Consider the following 26,291-nt stretch of genomic DNA (forward strand, 5'->3'; position numbering starts at 1 on the left):
CCCGAGATACTTTCCTCTGGAGGGGCTGCCAGCTTTTTACGCGGGTTTAAATCCCATGTTTCCCGCGGGCCTACAAGAAGCAGTGACAGATGACGTTGTGGCTTCCTATTGGCTCTCGTGCCTTGAGAAATGAAAAACCTCCATATTCTTTAACCCTAACATTTTTTGCTGTATATTCTTTAACCCGCTGCCGATGCTAGCGGCAGCACCTACTGAGACAAGCACTTCAGACAGCAGGGGATCCCCAAAGCTCTGGAGACCCGCTGTTTCTCACCCACAAGGAGAAAAGAATAGTGAAAGAAAGTAGGCAGAACCACACGTGTAATAGCAGCTAGCGCCCGTTCAGGTGCGTTAACCCATAATGGAGCTTGGTGAATCTGGGGGTCAGTGTATTAGTAAAGATGGGAAAAGTGTACAGCAGCAATAATTAATACAGCCTATCAACATGTGGACAGGACAACTGAGCCTTCAGTATAGCTTTATTATTAAGGGCACATGGAACACATGCTTTAAAACCTATGAAATATAAAACACTCCATCCATAAAAAATAAATACAAATTTAACCACCTTTCCATACCGGTCAAGAATGCAAGTACTGTACGTGGTGTTTGACCCATCTAAATCTAAGGCCGCGTCCATGGATAGTGCTTGCGGGCGGAGGCGCGCTTCCGCTCGGCACCAAGTCCCAACAGCCGCAATGAGAGCGGCTTTAGTAGGGGCTCGCCTACGCTTCCGCAAGCGGGCGGAAGTGTAGGTCTTAGGAAAATGTAACATTTTCCCGCTTGCCGGAGCGCTGGGCCGGTCACGTGAGCGGTTCGCCCAATGAGGGCGAACCAGCTCCGTGACGTCACTGGCACGCCCGCCGACACGCCCACGGACGGCACGCTGTCTAAGGCCAGGGAAAGCACCCGCTTTCCCTCTGCCTCAGCGCGCCTCTGCCCGCTGCAGAAACCATGGCCGAGGCCTAAAGGTGACTTGATCAGTGAGCGAATTGTAGGTCATTACCCAGAATCCTTGTTTGCAGTGTAATCATTTGGCGAGGTGTGACAATGGGGTAAAGGAAGCAGCATTGGGGGGCTACGGAAGGGGCCACACAGGGGGGTTTCTAAATCAAAACGGATATTGCAATGGGAAACACTTTATAAAGCGAGTCTCTTTGGAAGGCAATAAGTGGAGAATAATGACTACGGTGGGTCTACCTGATCTCAAACATAACCAAAAGGCAAGCAAGGGGATATTGTTAGACCCCTTTATTGGCAGGGGAAACTAAATAACACATTGCAACGCTTTTGAACAAATTTATATATAATTTATTTTTACAAAGGACAACATAAATGTACAAGCATAACGGCAAAGAACCTCCGGGAATCCATCTTGGAGAAAGAAGGCTTCAGGAACCTTTCAAACAAGAAAAGAAAGGACCCAATAGAAGCAGCAGATGGATACTGTAAGGCAGGGGAGCGCAAACGTTTCCTGCTGCGCCCCCTGTCTAGCTTGCCCCGGTAAGGCGCACCCCTACCTTACATCCGCGTCAAATGACGCTGCGGGGTCAGGTAACGTCATGTCACGTAACCCGCAGCGTCATTTGACGCTTGTGACGCCATGACACATGGCCCGCGGTTTCATTTGACGCAGATGTAAGGTAGGGGGCGCCTTACCGGGGCAAACTAGACAGGGGAGCACAGCAGGAAAAGTTGACGCATGCAACGTCACGTCGCCATGGCGACACGTCACACAGCCGGCTGAAACGGTAAGTGGAGTGTTGCAAAGGCCTCACGCGATCCCCCGGCATTAAATGCCTTGGGGAAGAGCGCGGGGCCTCTGCAACCACCCGCGCCCCCCTGGGAGTCGTGCCCCCCAGTTTGCGCACGGCTGCTGTAAGGTCTTTAATATTTGTCATTGTGATTCCTGCAGTCAGGCTTTTGGGTCTCAATCTATTAACCACAACGGACATAATGAAAGGAAGGTGGAGTGGGATACAGGCGGTGTATGACAGTGCTTCTGCAATATACTGTACATTGCTAGGCAAGTCTAAAGGCAGGGGGGGGGGGGCAACTCCAGTCCTCAGGGGCCATCAACAGGTCAGGTTTTCAGGATATCCCGGCTTCAGCACAAGTGGTTCAATCAGTGGCTCAGCCAAAGACTGCACCATCTGTGCTGAAGCAGGGATATCCCGAATACCTGACCTGTTAGTATCCCATTGAGGACTGGAATTGGCCTCCCCTGCCCTAAAACAATGTATTGCTTCCCCCTGTAGCAGCAGCAGAGGGGGTTACATTACCTTGGGCTCTCTGATCGGATAGCCGGAGACGTATTACTGCAGACCGTTAGTGGAATTAGCACGTTTGTGCCCTCCCTGTACAGAATCAAAGCAAGCGACGAGCCCCCCGAGTTATTTGAATGCTAAAGACACCATTTAGTGGGAATGTAATTTAGCAGCAGAGCTGATTATAGCCGGTATCTTGCTGGATATCAAGCTTCTGCGTTTCACATTTCTCTGGAAAATAATTGGAGCTTAAACTTGCGTCCGCTGCGTGAGAGAGCCGCGCTCCTGTGCTTTTCAGAAGTATTCAATCCCTCAAGTATGTAAAATCCCTTTTCATGCCAGTAGTTTGTTTTTAATTGTCAGCGGCTGTTTGCAGTGTGCTTAAATCCTCCTGCGTTACTGGCTGTTTAAATCGAATGGAAATACACGGGTCTGATATTTTCCAGCCTTTCATTTCGTTTTAATTGGCCGACCTGCTAGATGAGATTCTGTGTGTTTGTGCTGAACAGTAACTCCTGAAATCATTAGTCTATTTATAGCAGAGATAGGTGGGGGCCCGTGTTGGTCCTTTCTTCCGTGGAGTAACACAGGAGGGAGAGGGAGTTGGGGTATGATACCTTTTATTGGACCAACAAGTAGTTGATATGTTACAAACTTTCCAACCTCTCTGGGTCCTTCATCGCTCATAGCTCTGCATTAGGCCTCTGCCATACCCAATAAAAGACCCTGAGAGGTGGGACAGCTTGTAACATATCAACTACTTGTTGGTCCAATAAAAGTTATCATACCCCCTACTCCCTCTCCCTGCTGTGTTACTCCAATCTATTTATACTGTGCACGCTTACTGCAGATGGCTGTGATAGAAACCTGCGGAAAGCGCCAGCTCTTCCCACGCAATGTTAAAGAGAGCAAAATGTTTGTGCATGTATGCATCATTATATTTATATATATCGCGTGTTTATGAAACATACCACTTGTCATTTTGTCTTCCTTAACCCTTTCAATGCCATGCATTGCTCGCAGTCTTACAGCTGAAAAACACTTACATTTAACAGCAAAAAGTATCAAGACATACCAAGACTCACGGCTACTGCCCCACACCCACTCCTACCACTCACTGCCATCTACTGCACTTATTCCCTCACCTGCTGTCAACCAACATACCGCTAGATTGTAAGCTCTCCGGCGCAGGGATTTCCTTGCCCATGACACACACACACACACACACACACACACCTTTTGATACAAACCTAATTGAGGTGGTGATTTTGAAAGGCACCGTTTTTAGGGAAACATTTCTCTGTGTATAGGAAGCTGGGAAATTGGAACGGATATACGATACAAGGGGAAATTACATTTTGAGTCTATGTAACCGCACCCGCTGGTTATCTGTGTTTTTTTTATATCTTTTCTTTACTAGATGGGATGAACCGGAAAGAAATCCGTAACCAGAGAGAATTCTCGCCGGTTACATCAGTGAGGATTAGTTTGGCCGAGGCACCCAGTTCAGTTATCAGGGGGACTGCGGTTTGAATACCTCAAGTCTGGGGGGTACAAATTGCCAGTGTTTTCTGCATTCTCCCACCAGTAAAACACGCGCCTGTAACGAATGCCAAACAAGAGCAGAATATACTGGGATATTTGTTACCAAGCTTATCCCAGATACGGTCTAAACATGCCGATTGCAAAATAGGAAGCCCCCATTACACTTTCACTCTGAGGTCATTTCAGCACAGGCTGGTAGTGCGGTGTGTGAAATCGGAATATTAGCCCATTTAGCAGATATCAGAATATAAAGCCGATTCATACCGTTGAGTAGATATATGCATTTATTCTCCAGTGGTTTGCCATGGGAAAAATCTGGTAATATTGTAACTTATTTCTTACAAATTACATATGATATAGAGGTGTGTTTATTTTAAAATGTACACCTCGATATTGCAGTAGAAATTGCAGGTACATAGTATGGGAATCTGGTTTTCCCAAGGAGTCCCTGTACATCAGGGGTAGCAAACTCCAGTCCTCAAGGGAACGGCAGTGCCAGTGCCGTCTCCTCCAGGGGAAACAAAATGGCGGGTTCAATATCCAGCACCATGCTGGCCAATAGGATTTGAAACAACCAGGAAGTACTGGCAGCACTTTCACTGGGGGCCCCATGGAGCTGAAACCAACACAGTTCTGGTCTGGAAGACCCCCTGCTTCCTAAAAACGTGTAAAAAAAGGGCGAGGGTCACCAGAGGGAACGGCTGCTTTAATATATAGATACAGCGGCCGTTATTCGAACGTTTCACGCGTTGTATATTTTGGAATACCCATGTCATGGCGCGGGATTTCTTCCAACCTTACCGCCTAAAGACGCGAGGGCATAAAATGGCATTTTAGTTTTCTGGTTTTTAAACACCTGAAAGTGACACAGTACTGTACACATTACAATTCATTCATTTCTGCCACGGATAAGCGAAGAATTGCGCCCAAAGAAACAGAATCCATGAAATTCAAACAAAGCAACCGCGATAAACACGTGTGCCTGGTGTGATTGGCCGCGTGAATCCAACGTGGAATACAGCAGAGCACACGGCGCTGTGAACTGTTTGTAAAACGGCTGCTGAATCTGTACACACACACACACACACACACACACACACACACACACACACACACACACACACACACTCTGTATGAAGAATTTGGAATTTTCTAACCGATTTCCCCACAAATATGGAGTTTTACCGCCAATTAATCAACACATTTATTGCCAGCTGCCTGCAATGTATTACAGAGCCATGGATTAAGTTAACCAGAAAGTAATAATAGCAGAAGCAGCTCCAAAAAGGAGTTTCCCGAAGCATTTAACAATACAAAACCCATTATTGTCCCTCATGCTCTGCAGAATGTCTCTATTTAAGCACAAGTCATTTGCAGGTTACTTTCCCAAAGCCGATGCGATCGGTGAACACTTTCCCCAGAGTCATCACAGATTTTTAGCTTCTGTACACAAACCATGTTTCATCCGCATTCACCTTGCACAATTCTGTTGCCTAGAAATTGCAGAATATCTTCGCTCCCAAGAGATGGAAACGCGGACAGACAGCAGGACAAAGTGTTCTACCACAGTGAGCGCTCGCGTATCATGCGCACAGCGATTGCCAAGCGCACACATGAAAAAGGTTGGTAACATGTCAATTTTACCATCCCCAACACAAATCCTACATAAAGCTAAGAGTATACTAAGGACAGCTTGGAGGTGGCTGGTGTCACAACAGTAGTAGACAGGAACATTACAGATTTAGCAGATAGGGATTTTAGGGCTGAACATCGCAGTGAGCAGGCAACTCGTTAGAACAAAAAATGTAATGGAGAATCCAAGCAATACAGTAGGTTCCTGATACCATGTGGGGACTGCACGTGTGTGTGTGTGGTGTGGTGTGGTGTATATATATATATATATATATATATATATATATATATATATATATATATATATATATATATATATATATATATATAAAAAGTATACATTACCGCATAGCAGCAAAAAGGGAGACAGCACTCAGGTGAATGAAAATAAATGTATTAAATACAGCACATAACTCCAACGTTTCGATCCCACAGGGGGATCTTCCTCAGGGTGGTGCAACAGACACAGGACAGTGAGTGACTTATATACCCCAACACCCAAGTGACATAAACATCTCCACATCATCAGAAAGCATCATCATCGGGCGACAAAACAGCTGTGCATAATACAATTTAATTAGATCATGCTCCAACTCCATGTCTGTACTCCTATTGGGGAATCCAAGTCACATGATCAAACCCAAGCTGTCAGTGTCATTGCATGTAAACAAACTGATGCTGCATCAGCAGGCCCGGTTTTCAAGGCAACAACATGTGTGCTCAACTCTTTAAAGGCAGCAGACACCAGTGGTTGTCATGTGTACTGCACGTGTATAGATACACCACTGCAAATGTGTATGTGCTGTAGCAGTGATGAATTTACTTCTAAACAGCACCTAAGAATAACAGATACTGGCATGCGTATATCTGTAGAATCCTATGACAGATAGAACCCGCTGTAATCCCAGTCGGGTAACCCATAATAAACCTGTCGGCGTCACATGCTGCATGGATATACATAGGTTGCTAGTTAACCCCTAGTATACCAGTACTGCTAAAGGCACAAAGTGCGATCAAATAAAGGAACATGCTGTCTGTAGAACTACATAAATATACAATATACGGACCTGCAAAAATGTGGAATAAAGAACACCCAATACACAGTGAGGGTAAAGTGAAGAGAACCGGGAGGGGAAAATAAAATCAATGGAATAAATATATGCTGTGACGTAATGGTGAAAGACAGGGTTGCAGACCTGTCTAAGACATGCAAATGAATATACAGGAATATTTACAGTTGCTTTATGCTTTACTGTGGAGGGTTTTAGTCACTTTTTTTACCCACCATAACCTTAATAGTCGTGGTGATTACCTACTCTTATCTCATTTGAGCAAATGTCAGCGAGCCAACCTCACACTGATGATACCCATCAAGGTTGAAACATGTCTGTGAGTGGGTTAACTGACTTTGCATCTCCCAAGTCCTTGCTTAAAAGCTGTGTTTAAAGCAGCATGCATTGACTAAGGGTTGCTCATGTAATGTGAGCATGAGATAAAAGGTGGCACTGTGTGCTCATTTGCATGTAATTTCCCAGAATCCCTTGCTGCAGTGGAAGTGCTGGGTGAGAATGGTGAAAGGTGGGGTTGCAGACCTGTCTAAGACATGCAAATGAGCATACAGTAATATTTCCATTTGCTATATGCTTTGCTGTGGAGGGTTTATGTCACTTTTTTAACCCACCATAATACACACCGTTATAGCGCGATCTGCTAAAACGCGGATCCACTTATACCGCGGCATGAGTGTGGCGCCCGTTTTTTAAAAGCAAAATTTAAAAAATTTTTTTTTTTTTTTAAAAGCTTTATTGCTAACGGACGGATGGACACAATACTGCCCTGCACATCAACATCCCATCCTCCACTGCCTGCACATTCCCCCCCTGCCTGCGCACACACACACACACACACACACACACACACACACACACACACTCCCTCCCTGTACCTCCGCTGGGGGGGGGATGGTAGATACCATACAGACTAGATACCAGCAGACTGATAGTTCTGTTTGTTGTTGCTGTTTGTTGAATCAGCGTCAGCAGATTCCAGCAAGTAAGAATATTTTTACCTGGACTTTGGCCTATATAATTGGCTAACCTAGACCAATCCAATATCCCTTGATGAAGTCACGAGGCGTGACGAAACGCGTGGTGACATCATCGTGTGCGGGCGTGTTTACGAGGAGTTCCTAGTCTTTCAGCAAGCCAGTCAGCTGATTCTTCCACTTGCTGATATCTGATTGAAACGGAAGGAAAAAAGCTTGAGAAGCATTGCGAGACGCTGCGGGGGTGACGTCAGCTCGTGGCAGGAGCTGCATGCGGTCAACTGCTGATTAGGTGCACCCTATACATCCTGGACTCCTCTACCCCTGTTGATAACTCCCTATAGAGATTTCTCTCCCGTGTGTGTTCTTTTAGAATCCTGTGAGTGCAATAGACTGCTTGGAATATTAAATGTACCTTTATTTTTAAACAGTTACATGCTATGGAGCTTTGGCTTCTTTTTGTTTTCTGTCTTTAGGTTTATCAGTGGGTGGCTATACCACTTCCTAGAAGCTGCAAAGTGCTCCATCGGATCTGTTTGTTTGAAACAATACCTCCCTGAAAATCTATCAAGTGGAATCATTTGGACTTTACACACTAATTCACATTATAATTTTAAGGTTTATATATAATTAAGTTTATAGTAATTATATTTAAAGTACAGGCATATCCCGTACTAACATACGCAATGGTACTAGCGTATGTATGTAAAGCGGAAATGTACTTAAAGTGAAGACTGCCTTTTTCCCCACTTAGAGCATGTAGTGTACTGCAATCGTCACATACGTGCATAACTGATGTAAATAACACATGTGTAACAGGCTCTATAGTCTCCCCGCTTGCGCACAGCTTCGGTACAGGTAGGGAGACAGTATTGATGTTCAGGACGTGCTGACAGGCGCATCCGCGAGCTGCCGTTTGCCTAGTGGGCGATATGTCCTTACTCGCGAGTGTACTTAAAGCTACAGTTCAGTCTTTTTTTTTTTTTTTTTTATTTACATTTATTTTTTTACTTCAATAGTTTTATGTGTGCAATCTCAAATTACCTAAAGAACTGTATAGCTGCCAGTCAATTCGTTCTCCATGTATTGATAGGTCGAAATTTGGTGACATATTAAAAGCTGGGATTTGTTTATATTCTGCTCGTCTCTCAGTGGAAGCTCATGAATATTCATGAGCACTACTGCACTGACATGTGCTAGAGTGAGGGCAGGGCTGACAAAGGGGTGTGCCAGGGCTTGTGACAGGACATGAAGGGGCAGTGCCTTAGCAAATGGCTGTTAAAATAGAATACAAGAAAATTGGTCTTTCAAAGTTGTTTTTTTAAAAACAGAAAATGTTAAAAGTATTTTTTCTTACTACAGAACTGATTTATTAAAAAAAACACACATGCAGGATATTGACTGAACTGCAGCTTTAAAGCGAGTGTCCTTAAACCGGGGAATGCCTGTACTATACTTTAATCTTATTATATATTTTTTATTATTAATATGGAATTGCACAGTTAATTCAATTTTATTCTATCTTAAGCGCTACATTTTGTGTAAATACACACACACACACACACACACACACACACACACACACACACACACACACACACACACCATTATAGCGCGATCCGTTAAGATGCGGATCCGCTTATAACGTGGTGTGAGTGTGGGGTCTGTTTTTTAAAAGTAAAATTTAAATATATATTTTTTTTAAAGCTTTATTGCTAACGGACAGACAATATTCCCCTGCCCATCACATCCCATCCTCCCCGGCCCATCACATCTGCCCTTCCTGCATATAATACCCCCCCCCCCCTGCCCATAAAACACACACACACGTAACACCGCTGGGGGGGAGGAGAGAAGGGAGCTGGTTCCTGCCTGGCTTCTCGTGACTCCGTGACATCGTCCCACCCTGCTTCCCCCCCTCTCGCAGACTCACAGCTTCTCTGCACAGCACAAAGATCAGCTGCTGCTGCAGAACATCTCACTAGAACACAACAAAACAATAGACAATACTAGCACAGAAGAGAACACGCATGTGGACTTATTTCAGATCGACATTTTGGTTCAAATCATGGACCTTTCTCAAGGGCAAATACTGTTAGGTCCGGAAATAATTGGACACCGATACAAGATATGTTATTTCGGCTGTGTACCAAAATAAATTCAAATTAGTTAAATAATGAAAATGGGCTTAAAGTGCAGTCTATCAGCTTTAATTTGAGGGTATTCACATCCAAATTGGAGGAAGTGTTTAGGAATTACATCTCTTTAATATGTACGCCACTCTTTTTCAAGGGACCAAAAGTAATTGGACAATTGAATCAAAAGCTGTTTCATGGACAGTGTGGGCTATTCCTTCATTATTTCATCATCAAGTAAGCAGGTAAAAGGCCTGGAGTTGATTCCAGGTGTGGCATTTGCATTTGGAAGCTGTTGCTGTGAACCCACAACCTGCGGTCAAAGGAGCTCTCAATGCAAGTGAAACAGGGCATCCTTGGGCTGCAAAAAAAAAAAACATCCATCAGAGAGATAGCAGGAACATTAGGAGCGGCCAAATCAACAGTTTGGTACACTCTGAGAAAAAAAAAAAAAACACACTGGTGAGCTCTGCAACACAAAAAGGCCTGGATGTCCACGGAAGACAGAGGTGGATGATCGTAGGATCCTTTCCATGGTAAAGAAAAAACCCTTCACAACATCCAGCCAAGCGAAGAACAGTCTCCAAGAGGTAAGCATATCATTATCCAAGTCTGCCATAAAGAGTAGACTTCACGAGAGCAAATACAGAGGATTCACCACAAGGTGCAAACCATTCATAAACCTCAAGAATAGAAAGGCCAGATTAGACTTTGCCAAACAATATCTATAAAAGCCAGCCCAGTTCTGGAACAGCATTCTTTGGACAGATGAAACTAAGATAAACCTGTACCAGAATGATGGGAAGGAAAAAGTATGGAGAAGGCTTGGAACGGCTCATGATCCGAAGCATACCACATCATCTGTAAAACACGGTGGAGGCAGTGTGATGGCATGGGCATGCATGGCTTACAATGGCACTGGGTCAAAAGTGTTTATTGATGATGTGACAGAAGCAGCCAGATGAATTCTGAAGTGTATAGGGATATATTGTCTGCTCAGATTCAGCCAAATTCAGCGAAGTTGATTGGATGGCGCTTCACTTTACAGATGGACAATGACCCAAAACATACTGCGAAAGCAACCCAGGAGTTTAAGGCAAAGAATTTAAATATTCTGCAATGGCCGAGTCAATCATTTCAACCCGATCGAGCATGCATTTCACTTGCTGAAGACAAAACTTAAGGCAGAAAGACCCACGAACAAACAACAACTGAAGACAGCTACAGTAAAGGCCTAGCAAAGCATCACAAAGGAGGAAACCCAGCGTTTAGTGATGTCCATGCGTTCCAGACTTCAAGCAGTCATTGCCTGCAAAGGATTCGACAAAGTATTAAAAATTAACATTTTATGATTGTGTTAATTTGTCCAATTACGTTTGAGCTCCTGAAATAATGGGACTGTGTATGAAAATGGTTGCAATTCCTAAACGTTTCATACGATATTTTTGTTCAACCCCTTGAATTAAAGCTGAAAGTCTGCACTTCTATTGCATCTCAGCTGTTTCATTTTAAATCCATTGTGGTGGCGCACAGAGGCAAAATTATGAAAATTGTGTCAGTGTCCAATTATTTCCGGACCTAACTGTATAGGCTGACCTGACATCCCGCTTTTTAAGCTACTGTCTAGGTAATCTTGCTAATGTCCCGGTTTTGCTGGGAGCAGAGAGAGGAGCTGCAATTTCTCTTCCAGCTATTAGGCCAAGTTTTTAGTAAGCAGTGCCGCTGTCCCGGGCTCTCTCCTGCCGGTCCACGCTGGACGTCAAGCCCAACGTCCGCATCCGCACATGTGTAGGGGGCGCGGGGGTGAGTATGCCTGGGTGTATTGAGTGAGGGCGTATTGTGCGTCTGGGGCAGTATTTCGCCGCCCTAAAAAGAGGACAGTCACGCATATTTTCAATATATGTTTTAGTAGCTTGAGATAATTTGCATTACCGAAAAAGGTTGGAGCCCCCTGCCTTAATACATCGAAACAGTCTGCATACTCTATTGCAAGGGCGGCCAACCTGTGTCCCAATGGCCGCCAGCGACCCTTTAGTGCTTAATGTACGGCCCCTAGAGGGAAACAAAAAAATTGGGGACTCTGACTGCAGACAGTACAGAGAGACATGGAAGAGAAGTCAGAGCGCCCCCCCTAACCAGCTCCTCTCCTGAGCTCCTATGGACCAGCGACCCCTGGTGGGCTCCCAGGCAGCACAATGTACAGGGAAAATACACCTTGTCTGCTGTGAGCTCCATGTGGTGCTGGCTGTGTGGACTGGAGAGCAAGGTAGGGACAAAACCCCCACTGCCCCCCTTGTACCGCCTGTCACCCCCTTTTCCCCCACGCCCCCTGCCAATGTCACCCCCTCCCTATGTGTTTTCCCCTCTCGTCCCCAATACACTGTCAGGTTATAACGTGTCAATGTACAGTGCTGTCAAGTTATACACCGCACTATACACTCAGAGTATAACCTGACAAAAGGACACACTGACACGGTCAGGTTATGCGCTGTCAGAGTATGCAGGTATTAATTAGAATATTATTCTTATTGTGGCCCTGTGGGCGTTGGAGCCAGAATGTACCCGTCATTGTCAGTCAGGCTGGCCACCCCAGCTCTATTGCATGACACCAAGCAGTAACAGCGAGCGACTGCACAACCTCAGAGCCGTTCCCCTGATGTGATTCCTACGTGAATGTTCATATGACATCATTACTTCTAGAAATAGATACATCATTAAATATAGTTACATGTTCATTACACAAGCGCTTAGGTTTCTTTAGCAAGAGGCGGCGAACCGTGTCGTAATCGAGCGTCATTTCTAGTCTGCAAGTTCTGAACTATCCTGTTACCTCCAAGTGTTAGTGACAGGCGCCTAACTACGATACAGACGGTGGCACCCACAGCGCCGTATAATCACTCCCTAAGGGTATAGCATAAACCATGTCACCAACAGCGGAGCAAAATTGCTAATTAGTACCATGGGACAGGTACCCGGACTCAGTTTGTCTTCCGTACGGACGCCATATCTGTAAGGACCTGCTCGGGGCCAACGGGGTTTCAAGTTAAACGTTTCAGGCTATGATGTTTCACTTAAGTCTGTTGGAAACTATATCTCCACCACAATAGTATTACATTTTCCTCTCCCCCTCCCTCCCAGTCACCCTAATAAGACCCTATTTGAGGTGTATCACAGACATAGATTCTCCTTTTTCTCCAGTGTGTGATAACCCGCAGGTAGTTCAGTCATAAAATTATTCTTAATTACGATTAATTAAGATTAGTCGCCTCTTGCTAAAGAAACCTAAGTGGTTGTGTAATGAACATGTAACTATGTATCTATTTCTAGAAGTAATGATGTCATATGAACATTCACGAATGAACCACATCAGGGGAACGGCCCTGAGGTTATTGAGTTCACTCCATACCAGTTACTACTTGGTGTCATGCAACAGATTGTTACAAATGTATTGAAGTTACTTTAATACAACGAGTCGCCACCACCTTAAGGCTAGGCTTATAGTGCCGGCGACGGTCGCTGGAAAATCAAATAGAGATGACTTCCAGCGATCGCGACCAATCCGTCGCGCCGCGCTTACTATAAGCGCACGCAACAGCGGCAATGCATTTGTTTTGTCGCTACGACGCATTTTATTATTTGCTGAAGGCATGTTCTCGTGCATGACACTTCCTTGACACGCCCACCCCCGACACGTCATGACAGCGCCAACCAGCTCACTTTCCAAAAACCTACAGTCCACACATCGCCGGAGGAAAGCTCACGCGAGGCAAGTAGCGCTGTAGCGCTCGCTTTCACTCTGGACAAAGCCTTGTACAAAACTTCCCAGCTTCACAGGATTTGATGCGGTTTATCCCAAGCATTGTATCTACTGTTTAACTGAACAGTTCCCCACAGGACCAAACAGATATAACGATTGATGTGCTAAACAGGTTAACACAGGGAGATTGCTTTAATGCTGTAATGCATGGTTTTTCCTTGCAAGAACTGGCAAAAGCAAAACCATAATAGCGCTTGGAGTCCCGTTGGGAGAAAAGCGCTATGTAAAGCTATTATTAAAGTTATTATTTCACTGCACACACTTGTTTTTCTAATACACCAATTCTCAAACGGAGCAAAATATGAACTTGGATTCATAACAATGACTGAGTAAACAAGTCAAGAGAATACTGCTCTCTGCAATAAGGAATGTTACTCAGCTGAACTAGGAAGATTATCCTATGTAGAAAATAATATGGAATACATGTTGAGCATTTCTCTCTTAAAATCAGTGCATTCATAAGCAATGCGAGTTGTATTATTTATTAATTTGCAAACTGAAAATGTAACTTTCCTACTGGATTAAGGAAGCAATCTAGTGTGTGTGTGAGAGGCCCTCCCCCCCCCCCCCCCAAACAGCTTCCAATATTACAGAAAAACAGATTTAAACCTCTGTGCTTCCACCACACCCAGGCTTCCAACACACTAGAGCTCATTAAGTTACTAGCTGTAAAGCAGCCAACTTACTGTGAGAAAACGAGGATGGAAATAATTGAAACCTAAATGTTCACAAACTAATATTGACTAATAATACCACGCAATAAAAACGTAAAAATAAAATTGACGACGACAAATGAGCAGAATACACAAATTATCGCACCCTGTGCCATCAATGCAAAGCCAACCTACACATAAAGACCTCGCATTAATCCACAGGAAGGAGGTCAGGAGTCAGCATGAACAAGGTATAGAAGTGCCAACAAAGGTTATGGGCCTTTTCATTCACCCAACGTAATGCTCTGCGACAGTGAAAACGCACTGTAAATAAAGCACAATATCAAACACGTCGGATCCATTAAGGACTTGTCATGGTGATGTCAAGAGTATCAAAATGTCAGCATGTGGATGCCGACTGGAACATTAATGTTATATGATATATATAATATATGATGCCCGCACTGTTTTTCCTTTCTACGACGCCACATTAGGGAAACTTTACCCTTTACTGTATTAACATCAAGTCCAGATTATTATTAGATCTGGGTCTGTTTTAACACTTTTACATTTTGTTTAAAAATAAATACATCACAATTGGAAATGGCCACCAGTAGAACCCATTAAACGTCAGCGTTTTCATGAACCCAAGGGGCTGATCAGTTTGCAGGTATCTTCCAGTCAGCCTTCAGTGGTAAGAAACTGGCATGTAGTTTGTGTCCTTAGTTCATCCTGCGCTCAGGCCTTTGGGAACCAAGCAGGGAAACAGGTAAAGTTTTTATGAGACAAGCGTCTGTTCTTAAACCCTTTCATAAAGGATGCCCTGCAACGTCACCGTTCTAGGCTTCATGCCAGAAGAGACACTCCTGGTACCGGAAGCATCCACCCTATTAGTAACCTGTTTCCTAGACACCCAACACGTGCTGTGCATGAAAACTACCAATTAGACTGCATGACAAATGAGACATAACATGCAAAAACATCTCCTCTTGTTCGGCGTTTTACATTATAATCTAATGACCTCAGCTTCAGTCCCGGCAGATATTCGTACAAAAATAAATATACACGCATACTATTTAGCCGATAGGCACAGTATTTATCTGAGCAGCCACTGTGTGAAAGGCCGCAACAACGAGACAAGAGACAGTGCCGAGGAGGTTTACAAACTCTCCCCATTTAGAGCTCAGTCAGTGAATAACAAGAATAAAACCCTGTTGCATGTCAGAGCTGGTACTTCCCTGATGGGAACACTGAGTCAGTAGAGTACAGAGTTCTCCCTGGGCTGATTTAGGTATTGGTTCAGATACACATTATAGGTTTCACCATTTCCACTGAAACACTCAAGGATGCGAAGAAATGCATACAAATTATTCATTTCAATGGGTTTGAAAATCACAAGACATATCACAAGATTTCAGATCAACTTTAATATTTGCTGATGAGAGGGCCTAGGTCTACAACCATAGAAACAAAACAGACTTCTTAGATTGCTGCATCGGCACAACAAGTTTGAGCTTTTGGCCAGAAAACCCAAGTGCGAGTCTTCAAGTGACTGCTAGATAACACAGGAGAGCATCAGAGCCCTTTCACAGATCTGTCCAGAACTCCTGCCTTGTACTCCACACAAATCAAACAAGCACCGAGCTTCCGGAAATTCCTGGTAAGAGCATTGCTGTACGGCGAGAAACGCATCCGCAAAATGAGCCAATTCATGCAGCTTCAAGCTACACCTTTATTCCTACAGTACATTTATAGTCACATAAAATCCTCTCTGATTAATAAATAGATAAAGCGCGTGTGTTTAAATGGAAAAAAGGTGTGTGTATAAGTGTATGTATGTGTGTATAAGTGTATGTATGTGTGTATAAGTGTATGTATGTATGTGTGTGGGGGGGGGGGTATATATATATATATATATATATATATATATATATATATATATATATATATAGCAACTGTAAATATTCCTGTATATTCATTTGCATGTCTTAGACAGGTCTGCAACCCTGTCTTTCACCATTATCACCCAGCAAACAGCACTTTCACTGCAGCATTTTATATATATATATATATATATATATATATATATATATATATATATATATATATATAAAAATAAGTAATCGACGAAAGGTTGGTACTAGCTGCAGTGAATCTGATTGGTCCTCAGCCTCTGGCCAATCAGATTGGTGGGTCTGACGTCACCCAACTGCCACTCTCTTCCCCCTCGGCCACACACACACACACTCTCTCTCTCTCTCTCTGTCCTCCCCCCCTCACCACACTCACCTCCCTCCCCGGCGCTCACTCACCGGCGCTCACTCCCCTTCCTCCCCGGCGTGGGGACAGGCAGTGGCCAAGCAGCCGCCTCGCGGCACCGAGTGCCTAAGATGGCGGCGCCCGGAAGGACCCCCTTCCTCCCTCGCGGCGCCGAGTGCCTAGCCTCAACTGTCGCACACACCACCTCCCGACCAAACCGCCGCCTCACACCCCTGCGCCTCCAGCCTCCCCTCCACACAGCTCCACACACACACACACACACACACACACACACCGCCTCCCCTCCCTCACCCCTGTGCCTCCGGCCGGGACCAAGCAGCGGAACGGACGGCCGGGAGGGGGCGGAACGGACGGCCGGGACCAAGCGGCGGAACGGACGGCCGGGACCAAGCGGCGGAACGGACGGCCGGGACCAAGCGGCGGAACGGATGGCCGGGACCAAGCGGCGGAACGGACTGCCGGGACCAAGCGGCGGAACGGACGGCCGGGAGGGGGCGGAACGGACGGCCGGGAGGGGGCGGAACGGACGGCCGGGAGCAGCCCACCACCACCACTCACCCGTACCACACCAACCCCTCACCCGTACGGATCTGCGGAGGGGTCGGGGCCTGCGCCCAAGAAGGGCGTCGCACGGGACTGCGCCTGAGAAGGGCGCCGCACGGGATTGAGACGTGTGTGTGTGTGTGACACTGTGTCCCCGTGTCGCCCCCTGCTGTCCACTGCCCGTCCCCCCTCCTGTCCACTGCCCGTCCCCCCTCCTGTCCACTGCCCGTCCCCCCTCCTGTCCACTGCCCGTCCCCCCTCCTGTCCACTGCCCGTCCCCCCTCCTGTCCACTGCCCGTCCCCCCTCCTGTCCACTGCCCGCCCCCCCTCCTGTCCACTGCCCGCCCCCCCCTCCTGTCCACTGCCCGCCCCCCCTCCTGTCCACTGTCCGCCCCTCCCCTCTGGGGGAGGGGGGGGGGGGGGAGAACGGAGAAAGAGGGGGAGAAAAGGGAGCGGGAAATTTAACTCACGGGCAACGACGGGTCTCTCAGCTAGTATATGTATATATATGTGTGTATGTGTGTATGTGTGTATGTGTGTATGTGTGTATATATATAAAACATTGTGTGTGTGTGTAAGAATGTTCTACTCAGTATTTGAATGCTCGACCGCTGACATATCCATACATGATACAGAAGATCACTATTGCCCGTCACACAAGTCCAACACTCCAACAGTGGCAAAAAAAACTTCTCAATTTACTACTTTAAAACAGGCACGAAACAAATACCAAAGGAACAATCACCTTTCCTTTTACGTCATAATGAAACCCTCAGCTGTAATAGGGACCGGAAACACATTGAAAGCGATACTTTACCGGCACTGTGATATAAGGTGGTAAGTACAGTATCTGTCACTGCGAAGTTCCCCGCCCTCAAACATCAATGGGATCAGCTGTCGGGCTGAACCTCACTACAACCTGATGTATTCTCCATCCCACAATGAGCAGGTTCAATATGGTCCCTCATTCCCCATGGTGGCGGTGCGGGCGACCGTGTGCGCACTCCTGCTGCCCCGGCAATCTATGCACTTGGCTGCAGGAGATTGGAGAGGCGATGCGGGGGCATGGCAAACGCGTCACGAAGCTGGTTCAACCGCATTGGCTGAACCAGCTCACGTGACACTGACGTCACGCGACTGCAGCCAGAAAAGACAAATGCACCGTCTCGCCAAACTGCGCTACATCGCCGCCTGCACTTTGCTACCTTCAATAGAGAAGCTTAGAATACCCAGACATGCGTGCACGTAGCGACGCTGCCACCATTAGCGCAGACTTATGCTACGCTTATAGTGTCAGCGACGCGACATGACGTCAGGCTGCGGTCGCTGGGAAAAACAAGTTGAGATTACTTCCAGCGATCGCGACCAAGCCATCGCGTTTACTATAAGCGCACGCGGCGGTGGCAATGCATTTGTTTTGATGCGACGTCGTCACTATAAGCGCAGCCTTAGACTGTAAGCTCTGCCGAGCAGGGGCTCTAACTTTTTTGTTTGTGCATGTTTATCCTCATTTGGTATGTCATTTTATGTAATGATCAAATCTCTGTACCCTCATTGGACTGCGCTGCGAAATATGCAGGCGCTTTACAAATAAACGATAATTAATGTGCCATCGTGAAGAACGCCAGCATGTTGTCTTTGTATCATAGATCTCTTAGTGATCCAAATATTATTTGCAGTGCCTAATAAAATAAATTATTAACCTTCGGAACCGTTGCAGCATTCTTTATAATTACGAGACCGGAACAAAGGCAAAAAAATTATGTGTGTTGCACAGTTGTATATTTAGCATACAGCGAGTCCTCGGTATCCCACGTCCCGCTATCCATCAGATGTGACATCTGACCCCGCATAATGCAGTCCGTTGGACGCATTAACCGCCGCCGGACCCGCTTATCCGACGGTCACCGCCGCCGATTAACATGGGCCCGCAATCTGACGATGGTTTGCGGGACGTATTCCGTCAGATAAGCGTGGACCGCCTGTACATATCTCTTTTCATAGTGCTAGCCGTGTACACAGCACTGTACACAGACCTTTTCGGGCACCGGGAGATAAAATGTCTTTCCGGAGGTCACATGGAGCCGATAGTATGATTCAGAGTAGTTTCCCCCATTTCAAAAGGCAATGTTTTTTTTTAATAAATCAGTTCTGTACTATGAGAAAATACTTGTAGCATTTTAATTAAAAACAACTCTGAATGACATTTTTTATGTATTATAATGTAACAAGCATTTGATGGTTCTATAGCAATCATTTACAGAGTCACAGCAACTGAGTCAATACTCCTCCTGCAGCCATTTAGTGAACCCCCAGGCTGAATCTTCGCTGATCGATCACAGGAGAATGGATCTATTTGCAACTTAGTTAATTACTTATAGTGTCTATTTTATTGATGCAGATATTAATGGGGGAGGGATGTAAAACGGCAGCTTGGACTACTGCTTTAACATTGCTTGACTTGTAGAGAGCAAGAATAAATTTAGACCTGAGATAGCAGAGAAAATAACCTCATTATTGTTCTTATGACTTCACTATATTTAAAATGTCTGAAAATATAGTATGTGATCTGGAGACACCTGCGTGTAACAGTATACGTGCCCCCCCGTCTCCTTCCCACCACCACCACAAACCCTATTGATGTAAACTTTGAAAGAACAAGAAAAGGAAAAATAATTATACACAGGGAGATGTAATTATGGCATGGTATTGGTCTATAACAGGGGCGGCCAACTCCAGTCCTCAAGGGCCACCAACAGGCCAGGTTTTCAGGATATCCCTGCTTCAGCACAGGTGGCTCAATCAGTAGCCGGGAAATCCTGAAACCCTGACCTGTTGGCGGCCCTCGATTACTGCAGTTGGCCGCCCCTGGCCAATAATATAGTAGACATGCGTGATTAGATTGACCTAAAACTAAAAGCACAATTCCAGCCAGGCTGTCTCCGTGCACAGGATCAGATGCACACAGGGACCTCCGCTGCTTCTGAGAAATATTTAAGACTAGGACAGTTGCCCTTTCTGAAGGTGGCACAGCACAGCTCCTTTACTGCAGCTAGAGGATCTATAAGACCGCGCTTATAGTGCCGGAGACACAACATGTCGCCCGAAAACAAATGCATTGTCGCCGCCACGTGCGCTTATAGTAAGCTCGAAGTGATTTTTGGACGCTGGGAATATTTGATTTTTTAGGGCCTATCGCCTCATGTGACAGCGCCTGAACCAATCAATGCCCTTGTCGCCCGCGACGCCGCCGCAAAGCGAAATACAACTTTCGCTAGCGGCGACGTCACGCCCACTATACGCGCGGCCAAAGGGTGATGCCGGCAGTTTATCAGTAAGCAGTCATTGGAGTTTCCCCCCCCCAATCTAAAATGGACAAAGCTCAAAGCTGCCAAACGGTATGATCCTAAGCTGTGAAATCTTGAATAAACCAGGTGGTTAAATAAATGCCTCTGATATCTAAATTGGAAGGCACTGCATAAATACAAGATATTATATTAACAGCAGACAAAGTCATCTGACATTGAAACACGCCTCCAGCATGCCTCAGAACACAATAAGCGTTCCACCATAGGACACGACTATCAATAGTTTAATCTCTATATTTCCATGGAAGGCTCACAGAATACTTTAGTTTTGAAAATATGCAATACCCTCAGACACAACCAGTAAAAAATAAACAGTAATTACTATGAAGGCATATAACCCTCGCACAGCAATAAAAAGAAAGCTACCCCAGTAATGGGTTTAGTCTTAAAAACCATATGCTAGAAATCCCTTTAGATTTTAGATCTTCCCTTCTGCAGTTACCTAACCTACAGTACAGTACTTCGTACTGCACTTTGATACCTAATGGTTTATATAGGCCCCGAAGTACAAATCAAGGTGTCCTCATAGCTACTTCACAACTGTTTCTTCTGTTATCTGTAATGAGAGTTCGTATATGCTGCGGCAATAGAGTGGCCGCGCGACGGAGCACAATTAGGCCTGTGCGCCTGTTGCCTGAGCGATTCATGGACTCAGATCACTTGCGCGACGGGGAGACGTGGCGTCACCAAGCTGGTTCGCCCTGATTGGTTCAAACGCAGCAGTGTCGCGGAAAAAAAAATAATCAGATTTTGTTGCCTGCTCAAAATCCTGCCGCGCGCGTCACAGAGCGCAGCATGGCCGGACTGGTGCACTTACATGCATTTGTTTGTGCCGCGCGTGCACTATGCCCGCAGCCTTATACATAAACACACAGCAGCTAGACCAGTGATGTGAATATGTATTTATTTAAAAGAGAAGGAATCAGAGCCAAGTTAAATGTGACTAATAAAAGGGAATTATATATATTTTTTATATCCTCAGAACGAGTGTCTTAAAAGAGTTCAACGGGCATCACGAATAGACAGACTGCATACTGTACTTCTTTGAAAACGCATGTACTTTTTTTGGTATTATAGGAAAAAATAGATGCACCTTTTTATTATGAAAGGTCATACACTGTAAAAGCATTATGGTGCAATAATCTGTATGGTAATTACTTTGATTGAACATTAATGTATTGCAACTTTTGCCGTGCTTATAGTCCCGGCTGCGGAGCGTCGCGTCAAAACATGTTTATTTAATCCATCCCGTGCGCCTATAGTAGGCGTGACGGAAATCCCTGAAGACAATGAAAATGTATTTTTCCGGCGTGACGTCAGCGGGCACGTGAGCAGTTCAGCCAATGAGGGATGAGCCGCTCACTGCCACTCCCCCTGGTCGCCGTCTCGTACACTATAGGCAAAAAATGCTGCTATAACTGCGACGGATGAGGTCACATCGCCAGGACTATAAGCGCGGCCTTACAAGTGCTTTTAAGATCACGACATACAACTCTCGCACACGAACGAGAGAGCGGGATATGCCATGTGACAACTTTGCATACATTAGATGCCATTTTGTTGCATTTTAGCCAGACCAACAAAAACAGCCAAATAATAACCTTTAGGTATAAAACCTTGCTTTATAGATACTAATATACAGTAAACTTTCAGGACCAATGTACAATAAATGTACATCGATCCACATACACGCTCCCTGTCCTGTAGTCCCAGTGCTGCAAGAAGTGGGTGAGATGCCAGTGCAGGGAAGACTACAGCAAATGTTCACTTGTTGGAGCGGTGCCAGTGTTGTGGGGAAAGGGCTTAGGGGGGCCATATAGTCGTGATGTGATCCCAGGGAGAGAAAAGGTTTGGAGGGATGGGGCAGAGTTATGGCTCCAGTGATGTGGGGTTAGGTGTGCCAGTGACAGGGAGGGGGTGATGTGAGGCTAGATTTCCCAGTGAGTGACAGGAGGGGGGGGGGGTGACAAGAGGGGTTCCCGTGACAAGAGGGGTTGGTTGTGGGTTTAGGTGTCCAAATGACAGGGGGTGGGAGGTGATGTGAGGTGTCCCAGTGACAGGGAGGGTGGGTGATGTGTCCCAGTGACAGGGGGGGGGTGATGTGTCCCAGTGACAGGGGGGGGGTGATGTGTCCCAGTGACAGGGGGGGGGGGGGGGTGATGTGTCCCAGTGACAGGGGGGGGGTGATGTGTCCCAGTGACAGGGGGGGGGGGGGTGATGTGTCCCAGTGACAGGGGGGGGGTGATGTGTCCCAGTGACAGGGGGGGGGGGGGTGATGTGTCCCAGTGACAGGGGGGGGGGGGGATGTGTCTCAGTGACAGGGGGGGGGTGATGTGTCCCAGTGACAGGGGGGGGGTGATGTGTCCCAGTGACAGGGGGGGGGTGATGTGTCCCAGTGACAGGGGGGGGGGGGGGTGATGTGTCCCAGTGACAGGGGGGGGGGGGGGATGTGTCTCAGTGACAGGGGGGGGGGGGTGATGTGTCCCAGTGACAGGGGGGGGTGATGTGTCCCAGTGACAGGGGGGGGGGGTGATGTGTCCCAGTGACAGGGGGGGGGGTGATGTGTCCCAGTGACAGGGGGGGGGGGTGATGTGTCCCAGTGACAGGGGGGGGTGATGTGTCCCAGTGACAGGGGGGGGGGTGATGTGTCCCAGTGACAGGGGGGGGGTGATGTGTCTCAGTGACAGGGGGGGGGGGGTGATGTGTCCCAGTGACAGGGGGGGGGTGATGTGTCCCAGTGACAGGGGGGGGGGGGTGATGTGTCCCAGTGACAGGGGGGGGTGATGTGTCCCAGTGACAGGGGGGGGGGTGATGTGTCTCAGTGACAGGGGGGGGTGATGTGTCCCAGTGACAGGGGGGGGTGATGTGTCCCAGTGACAGGGGGGGGGGGGGTGATGTGTCCCAGTGACAGGGGGGGGGGGGGTGATGTGTCCCAGTGACAGGGGGGGGGGGGGATGTGTCTCAGTGACAGGGGGGGGGTGATGTGTCCCAGTGACAGGGGGGGGGTGATGTGTCCCAGTGACAGGGGGGGGTGATGTGTCCCAGTGACAGGGGGGGGGGGGTGATGTGTCCCAGTGACAGGGGGGGGGGGGGATGTGTCTCAGTGACAGGGGGGGGGGGGTGATGTGTCCCAGTGACAGGGGGGGGTGATGTGTCCCAGTGACAGGGGGGGGGGGTGATGTGTCCCAGTGACAGGGGGGGGGGTGATGTGTCCCAGTGACAGGGGGGGGGTGATGTGTCCCAGTGACAGGGGGGGGTGATGTGTCCCAGTGACAGGGGGGGGGTGATGTGTCCCAGTGACAGGGGGGGGGGGGGTGATGTGTCCCAGTGACAGGGGGGGGGGGGGATGTGTCTCAGTGACAGGGGGGGGGTGATGTGTCCCAGTGACAGGGGGGGGGTGATGTGTCCCAGTGACAGGGGGGGGGTGATGTGTCCCAGTGACAGGGGGGGGGGGGTGATGTGTCCCAGTGACAGGGGGGGGGGGGGATGTGTCTCAGTGACAGGGGGGGGGGGGTGATGTGTCCCAGTGACAGGGGGGGGTGATGTGTCCCAGTGACAGGGGGGGGTGATGTGTCCCAGTGACAGGGGGGGGGTGATGTGTCCCAGTGACAGGGGGGGGGGGGGTGATGTGTCCCAGTGACAGGGGGGGGGTGATGTGTCCCAGTGACAGGGGGGGGGGGTGATGTGTCCCAGTGACAGGGGGGGGGGGGGGTGATGTGTCCCAGTGACAGGGGGGGGGGGGTGATGTGTCCCAGTGACAGGGGGGGGGTGATGTGTCTCAGTGACAGGGGGGGGGGTGATGTGTCTCAGTGACAGGGGGGGGTGATGTGTCCCAGTGACAGGGTGGGGGGGTGATGTGTCCCAGTGACAGGGTGGGGGGGTGATGTGTCCCAGTGACAGGGGGGGGGGGGTGATGTGTCCCAGTGACAGGGGGGGGGTGATGTGTCCCAGTGACAGGGGGGGGGGGGTGATGTGTCCCAGTGACAGGGGGGGGGGGTGATGTGTCCCAGTGACAGGGGGGGGGGGGTGATGTGTCCCAGTAACAGGGGGGGGTGATGTGTCCCAGTGACAGGGGGGGGGGGGTGATGTGTCCCAGTGACAGGGGGGGGGGGGGTGATGTGTCCCAGTGACAGGGGGGGGGGGTGATGTGTCCCAGTAACAGGGGGGGGGTGATGTGTCCCAGTAACAGGGGGGGGTGATGTGTCCCAGTGACAGGGGGGGGGGTGATGTGTCTCAGTGACAGGGGGGGGGTGTGTCCCAGTGACAGGGGGGGGGTGATGTGTCTCAGTGACAGGGGGGGGGGGTGATGTGTCCCAGTGACAGGGGGGGGGGTGATGTGTCCCAGTGACAGGGGGGGGGGTGATGTGTCCCAGTGACAGGGGGGGGGTGATGTGTCCCAGTGACAGGGGGGGGGTGATGTGTCTCAGTGACAGGGGGGGGGGGGTGATGTGTCCCAGTGACAGGGGGGGGTGATGTGTCCCAGTGACAGGGTGGGGGGGTGATGTGTCCCAGTGACAGGGGGGGGGGGGTGATGTGTCCCAGTGACAGGGGGGGGGGGGGGTGATGTGTCCCAGTGACAGGGGGGGGTGATGTGTCCCAGTGACAGGGGGGGGGGGGTGATGTGTCCCAGTGACAGGGGGGGGTGATGTGTCCCAGTGACAGGGGGGGGTGATGTGTCCCAGTGACAGGGGGGGGGGTGATGTGTCCCAGTGACAGGGGGGGGGGGGTGATGTGTCCCAGTGACAGGGGGGGGTGATGTGTCCCAGTGACAGGGGGGGGGGGTGATGTGTCCCAGTGACAGGGGGGGGGTGATGTGTCCCAGTGACAGGGGGGGGTGATGTGTCCCAGTGACAGGGGGGGGTGATGTGTCCCAGTGACAGGGGGGGGGGGTGATGTGTCCCAGTGACAGGGGGGGGGTGATGTGTCCCAGTGACAGGGGGGGGGTGATGTGTCCCAGTGACAGGGTGGGGGGGTGATGTGTCCCAGTGACAGGGGGGGGGTGATGTGTCCCAGTGACAGGGGGGTGATGTTGGGTCCCCTCATACCCCTCAGCACAATACATAGGGCAGTGCCCAGGCTTCTTACCCCCAGAATCCGCAGGGGCACCGCGGGGGGAGGCTGGGCGGTTTGCTCTGCTCGCTGCCGGCGTCTCCCATGTCTGAGGCCAGGAATGCAGCGGGGGTCCGGGGGGACAGTGAGCCTGGGGAGGCCTCGTGAGTCCGGGGGGGGGGGGACAGGGAGTCCGGGGGGGACAGTGAGCCCGGGGGAAAAGGGGGGGCAGTGAACCCGGTGGGGCTGCGGGAGTCCGGGGGGGGGGAGACAGGGCCCAGGCCGCTCACTCCCACGGAGGCCTGTGGGCCGCGCGCTCTCCCTGGCTTCTCCGGGCGCGTGCCGCGGTGACTCCCGGGCGGGGACAGGCCTCAGGCAGGCGGGCAGCGCGCGGGGACAGGCCTCAGGCAGGCGGGCAGCGCGCGGACACCAGTCCGAGGATCCAAATCGTCATTCCAGGCCGATCAGCTGGCGGCGGAGCGTACCACCTCCAACACAGGGGGGGCAGCCGAGGCGGAGGAGCTAGCGCTACTATCAGCGGCTACGCCCAGCCCACTCTGCTCTGCTGGATATATAACCCTCCTGCACAGTGCCGGACTGAGCGCTAGGATATGTGTGCATTACAGCGTCTGGTTCGGGTAATACGCCGCTGGGCTGCCCCACGCCCCCCCTACTCAGGGAATGGTTCGGCCCTGGCTGGAGAGGCACAGAGCTGAAATCAGCTGGAGGAGGGAGAAACCACTGACAGTCCGCGCGGGGGGACGACAGCCTCCTGTAACAAACAGAGCTGGCGCTTCTACTCACACACTATCTGTATGTGTGCAGCACGTTACATATTATTTGTTACAAAGCTAAAACCAAGACATGAGGATTGTTTTATTGCAGAATAACTAAATGTTAGGATTGCACTGACAAATTTACATACCTTCAGTTCCAATGGTATGTGCGGGAGAGGTTA

The 26,291-nt window shown here is 48.8% G+C and overlaps 1 protein-coding gene across 7 annotated transcripts in view; it reads right to left on the bottom strand.

Moving 5' to 3' along the window:
• Window positions 1-26,005, bottom strand: part of ZFAND3 (zinc finger AN1-type containing 3) — a 275,619-nt gene extending 249,614 nt beyond the window's left edge. For 2 of the 7 annotated variants that reach the window (XM_075598779.1, XM_075598782.1), the window contains exon 1: window positions 25,370-25,992. Coding sequence is in view for 6 of the 7 variants with exons in the window: in XM_075598782.1 (XP_075454897.1) it covers window positions 25,370-25,440 (71 nt within the window). In the remaining variant the exon portion in view is untranslated. Of the gene's footprint in view, window positions 1-25,369 lie in introns of all 7 variants that reach the window. The other 5 variants (XM_075598780.1, XM_075598781.1, XM_075598776.1 and 2 more) reach the window with 5 other exon arrangements.
• Between the last annotated feature and the right edge of the window lie 286 nt (window positions 26,006-26,291).

Source organism: Ascaphus truei, chromosome 4 (genome assembly GCF_040206685.1).
Source record: "Ascaphus truei isolate aAscTru1 chromosome 4, aAscTru1.hap1, whole genome shotgun sequence".
NCBI classification, from domain to species: domain Eukaryota; kingdom Metazoa; phylum Chordata; class Amphibia; order Anura; family Ascaphidae; genus Ascaphus; species Ascaphus truei.